This window comes from Apteryx rowi, unplaced genomic scaffold (assembly GCF_003343035.1).
Source record: "Apteryx rowi isolate R43461 unplaced genomic scaffold, aptRow1 scaffold_251, whole genome shotgun sequence".
In the NCBI taxonomy this organism is placed as follows: domain Eukaryota; kingdom Metazoa; phylum Chordata; class Aves; order Apterygiformes; family Apterygidae; genus Apteryx; species Apteryx rowi.
Window position 1 is genome coordinate 570,765 of NW_020448875.1, and position 5,445 is coordinate 576,209.

At 55.2% G+C, this 5,445-nt stretch overlaps 2 protein-coding genes across 3 annotated transcripts in view; one reads left to right on the forward strand and one right to left on the reverse strand.

The window, feature by feature from the left end:
- Nucleotides 1–3,707, forward strand: part of ZNF395 (zinc finger protein 395) — a 14,457-nt gene extending 10,750 nt beyond the window's left edge. Inside the window, exon 11 of one of the 2 annotated variants that reach the window (XR_003253695.1) lies at nt 3,344–3,707. The gene's annotated coding sequence lies outside the window, so the exon portion shown is untranslated. The remainder of the gene's footprint in view (nt 1–3,343) is intronic. The other variant, XR_003253694.1, reaches the window with a different exon arrangement.
- A 519-nt stretch (nt 3,708–4,226) lies between these two features.
- The window catches only part of PNOC (prepronociceptin), a 7,857-nt gene continuing 6,638 nt past the window's right edge, over nt 4,227–5,445 (reverse strand). The window contains exons 3-4 of the mRNA XM_026067016.1: nt 5,243–5,438; nt 4,227–4,276 (exon numbers count right to left, since the gene is read on the reverse strand). Coding sequence (XP_025922801.1) covers nt 4,227–4,276; nt 5,243–5,438 — 246 coding nt within the window. The remainder of the gene's footprint in view (nt 4,277–5,242; nt 5,439–5,445) is intronic.

Genomic DNA, 5,445 nt, shown 5'->3' on the forward strand with positions numbered 1-5,445 from the left:
TGGAAGAAAAAAGAAAAAAAGAAAAAAAAGAAAAAATCAAATCCGTGCTTTCCCCAGGCTTCGTGCCTTTGCTCCCCCGACTCGTAGAGACACGGGACGGACTCGAGGCTTCGCTTTGCCCTTTCCGTGCCGTTTCTGCCCCAAAGTYGGACAAAGCCGGCTCCGACCCGGCGGGCTGCGATCCTCCCCGGGGAGGCCGAGTCGGTATTTGTCTCTTCGGCTTTACCGCGGGTCCCTTCGGGTCCCTTTTCTTTGCTTCGGTCCCCGCAGCTCCCCAGGGCGAGCACTCAGGAAACTTTAAAATAAGCCATCCGGAGTCACGGGAGCCGTTCGACGGCCCCGCGAGCCTCCGAGAGGGTTTGTCCCTCCGAAACCAGGGTGTAGCGTTGGACAATCTGGCACCGGCACCCCGAGCCCTTCCCGTCCCTCTTTCAAAAATCAGTTTTTTTCACTGACAGAAGATTAGGGTTTAAAAAAAAACAAAAAACAAAAAACTATGCTTTATGTTAAACATGATTTTTTTTATTTTTTTTATTTTTTTTAAATGATGAGTAGGGGGGAGAAAAAGGAAAGTGTAAATGACTTTGGGATAAGCAGCCGACTGCAGACGCGCGCGCGGCCGGAGCTCTGGGCTGCGGGAAAAGGCGGGATGGGACGTGCCGGGCGCGTGCGGGAAAGCCGGCGCCGCTCCTCGGGCTCGCGCCCCCCCTTACGGCGCCTCGTCCCCCGAATAGCACTTAAGGCGGAGGAGCGAACGAGGGTTACCTCGCCCAGGAATATTTTGCATCAGGGTYGTTTTGTAACGGGTTTGCAAACGGGGCAGGAGATTTCCTACGGCTGCTTTTCCCGAGGGCTTTTGCGGTACGGACTTAACGGGATGAAATCGTCCTTACGCTCGTGGCTGTCTCGCTTTTTGGGGTGGTTCGGTTGTTTTTTTTTTTAACGGAGAAACTGGTGCAGGGTGTTTTGTATGGCTTGGGGGTATTTTTTTTTTTTCCTTTTTTTAACTTGCTTCCAACCAGATCCCGAACGTTTGACTTTTCCTCCTGACACGTGAGTCTTTTAAAACCTTTCTGAGCTCTTCGGGCCCCGACGGCGGGTAACCCCGGCTGCCGAATCCGGCGGCGGCGTGGCCTGGCGCGTGTATATGTTTGTATATAGGAACCTCTCTTGGGCACTAATCGGAGGCTGCTCTCCCTCTCCAGCCTGGATACTGTGACGCCCCGCCGCTGCCGAGGGGAAAACCGCGTTTTAGAGCCCCAAATTAGGGAAACTTTGGGTAGGTGGCGGGTGTAACTTGGTCCTCGGCGGAGCTGTGGCCGCRGGGGGCAGGTTTGGGGCCGGCCGGCGAGGCGGGGAATATGCTGTATCAGTGACTTTCTGTCTTGTTGGAGCTTTTTCTCAGCTGTCTTCCAAGTATTATTTTTATTGTAAAGAAAAAAAAAAATTTTTTTTGTAAAAAAATAAAAAATAAAAATGTGAAATGTAATTTTTACAGCAGCAATATGAAATATATTTTATAAGAAATAAAAAAAGAAAAGGTTGCCTGAGCCCTTGTTGTGTCTGCTTTGGCTTTCGCGTCCTGCCCGGCGCTGAGCTCCTTGCTCCCGCCATTCCCGTGGCCCCGGCACCGCTCCGGTGCAGACCACCGTGCCGAGCACCACTAGATAGCAGTGTCGGCCAGGCGCTGGGAGCCTCCGCGCCGGCTTCGGCTCGGCAGATGGCGGTGCTCCTTCCTTTTTTTTTGTTGTCTTCTTAGAAAAATCCACATTCCCTCCAGTTTTTAAGCTGGAAGCTGCAGGGAATGGCATGGGGCCGTGCTGGGGGGCCTGTGGGAGAAGAAAGAGGTTTCCAAAGGGGTAACTGCAAATGCTGGCTCCGGGCTGCTGTGGGTAGGAGAAGTGGAAGGATGAAGGACCGTATTGCAACCGGTCTCTGCTGTATCCGAGCAGCTCGGGTTGAGCCCTGTCCCTTATCCCGTTGCCTGTTTGGCTGGGGGGGGTTAACGGCCTGAACCGGTGCCGGTGTCCGGCTACGGGTCCGGCAGCCCAGAGCCCTCTCCTGCAAGCCGCTGCGTGGCTCCAGCAAAAAAGCCTGGTAAAATGTTTATTGCACATGGGGTCAAGGAGGATCCGAAAAAGCAAAAAAAAAAAAAAGCAGGAGAGGCTGAGAGCAGGAAAAGGGCTGGAGGGAGGTTGGGATGGAGGAGCGTGAGAAGAGAGAACGCCTGATCTGAGAGCAGTGGGAGCCAGGTCCTCCTTGCACCTTCCTCACCGGACACATCTGGGCTCCGGCTCTGGCGTCCTCGGTCCTTTTCCCAGGCAAAGCGCCGGCAAATAGCAGCGTGGTTTCTATGGCAATGCTAAAAATAGCACCGTGGCTCTCGGCGGAGACGCCGCTCGGCTCCCCAAATCCGCGGGTTTGCCCCCCGCCACCTCTCCTTTCCCTGGCCGCTGGAGCGATGCCCCGGCTAAGGGCTCTGCAGCACGCGCTGCTTTTGGCCTTCGTTAGCCACGACAAACAGGGATCCCGGCGCGTGGCATTTCCAGGGGAATGAATGCCCTGCTCGGAGAAGGCCACGGGCCATTAACCCCCAGGAAACCTGTAAGTGAGGCTCATTATTGCCGTTCGGCTACATTAGGGTTTTATTGCTTTGCATCATTCATGCATCATTCCCAATGCAAAGGAGATTCAGTGCAAGACATGATGGGAGCTGGGCAGAAATCCTCTCCCCTCCTGAATATCCCAATATACTGCAATATCCCAATGTGTGGGAGGCACTTTCTAATAAGTGCAGGAGGAGATATAACCAATATACCCAATCTGCAATCTCTGCTTCACTTTCGTTTTGCTCTGTCTTTCTTAACGGAGATGGGATTCCTCCGCCAGAGCCAACCCACGTTTCCGAGCCCCAGCTGAGACCGGCAGCTCCCGCAGTCTCCGTATCGGATTTCTCTCAGCTGCTTTGGGCATTCCCCCTCTCTCCCTCAAGCTTCAATACACAGAAACGCTTTTTTCCCCMAAAAAAAATCTTGTGGTTTTTAAGCCGATCTCGCAGCGACTCATATTATTCTTAGCAACACTGTCCATATGTTTGGAGCTATGAGGCGCCCAGGCAGGAGGCGCCCGGGGAGCGGGGCCGGCAGGGACCTGCGCTGCAAGCGGTGACCCAAGTGATTGGTTGCCAGTCGCAATGATATAGTAGAAATAGTAAACTAATTTATTAATCATTTTGCTATGTACAAGTTTAATGGAGAAATCTTTGTATGAAACAATTAAAAAGAACAGGTTCTTTGATTTTTTGTTGTTGTTGTTGTTGTCTTTTTTTCTTTTTTACAAACAGTTAAGGGCAGTGCTGCGGGTGAGACCCAGGCGAGGCGCTTTACCGGTCATGCTTTTGGCGGCGAATTAGGCAGGAGAGAAGAGCCCCGGTTGTCGTCCTGGGAGATGCCAAAACACACCCCGTGGTGGGACAGCACTGAGACAGCAGCTGGGACACGAGACATGCCATGGGGGAAGAGGTGCAACGAAAACACGGACACGGCTGTATTGCTGAGCAAAGAAGTCAACCCCGGAGTCCTTGCAAAACCTCAAGGAAAGYGCTCAATAAATAAATAAATAAAATAAAAATGCTTCCAGTTGCTTTCTGGACCAGCCTTTAATGGACGAGCGTCATGTCRTGCCCCCGTTACCCTCCTGCCCCCCTCGCTCGGGGGGAAACCGAGGCACGGAGGCRACGGGGCAGGGCTGGGGTTGGGAGCAGGGCGCACCGAAGACCCGAAGGCGTTTCAAAAATCTCAGCGGCCGTGGGAGATCCCGTGGGGTAGGCAAAGCCGAAACACATCATTTTCCCACTGTGGTTCCACCCCTCCCCACCCCCAAACCCTGGGTCTAATTTGGGATGTTTCCAGCGGGACTAAAATTTGGCAAACATCCTGCCAGATTTTTTTATTTTTCCTTCTTCTTTTTTTTTTTTTTAATTTTTTCTTTCCCCCTCCTCCCCAGTATCCCTCCCCGCAGTCCGCTGCCCCTGGGGCGATCCTTGCTCCCGTTGCCGACGGAGGCCGCCTTCTTTGCGTCCTGGCTTAAACTGCTGCCGAGCGAACAGCGGTCAGGAGCGGGCTCTCGAGTAGGGAGAAAAGTGATTTCTGAACGCGTGCGAGTCTGGAGCGCTTTGGGGTCCGTCAGGGTGAGGTGGAGGCTGGCTAGGTGGACAGGAGCAGGGTTTAATTTTGCCTGTGCCTGGTGGCAGGTGCCGGGACGCGGTGCCGGAACGCTACAAAAAAAAAAAAAAGAAAAAAAAAGAAAAACACCAAACGAAACACAAGAAGAAAAAAAAAAAGAAAGAAAAAAAAAAAACGGAAAAAAGCAGCTGAGCCAAGAGCGCAGCGGGCCTGGGGGCGGCTCGGCCCGCGAGCTGCTCTCTCCCGGGGGCTCCGGCGCAGCTGGGACGAGGCGGGGAAACGCCGGCCCRCCGGAGGGACTCGCAAAGCCTCTCAGAGGAAAAAAAGAAAAAAGAAAAAAAAAAGAAAGAAAAAAAAAGTTTCATTTCCTTAATTCTAGGGCTGCCACGAAGTCGGGGACACGCACAAAAACACGTCCTTTGACACCGAGCTGAGCCACGGCGAGGGCCGGGCTGTGTTGCCAAAATGGAGGGCGGTGGGTCACTCTCTGGGTGATGGAGGAGCTCCGGCTCCGCTCAGCGGATCCTCCGTGGGGAGCCGACACTTAAAAACGCATTTTTGAAATCTAAAATTGGGAAATTTTCTCCTTTCGGAAAATGCGTGGCCCCCTCCCCCCCCGCCCCGGCCTGCCTCGAGGAGTCGCYGCGGGGCAGCGGCACCTCAGCGCCGCGCGTCCAAAATGGCGCTCGCTGAGGAAAAACGGGGGAGAAGCCGGGGGGGGGGGAGGACGGATCAGGGTTGCAAAGCTACAGCGTGGGCTGAAAAAATGTAAAAATAACAGCAGCAGGCTGAGGTTGAGCTGCTCGGGCCTCGCGGGGTGCCGGGGGTGGCCGGAAAGGCCGTGGCGGAGGTGGGGAGGGAAGCGCCGCCCCGCCGCCCCCGCTGAGGCGAGACGGGGCCATGTCGGGCGCCATTTTGAGGGCCGGCGTGGGGGGAAGGGGGAGGAAGGGTTGACTTTTTTGGCCGCTCTAAGGGGGATCGGCGGGGTGTCGGGGGTGGCGCGGGCGCCGGCTAGATCTCGTTGTGCTCGTTCAGGTCGGCGGCTATGTCGTACTCACTGGAGCGGGGCGACATGCCCAGGTACTGCTTGAGGAACTCGCTAAAGCGCTTCTGGTTGTTCCACTTGCGCGCCGACTTCCGCACCCCGATGAAGCCCCCGTACCGCTTCTGTACCCCCCGGGCCGCCGGCGCCGCCAGCCGCCTTGGCTCCGCTGGCGGCCGGGCCCCCGGCCGCTGGGCCACGACGTCGGCCGGCTGCTCC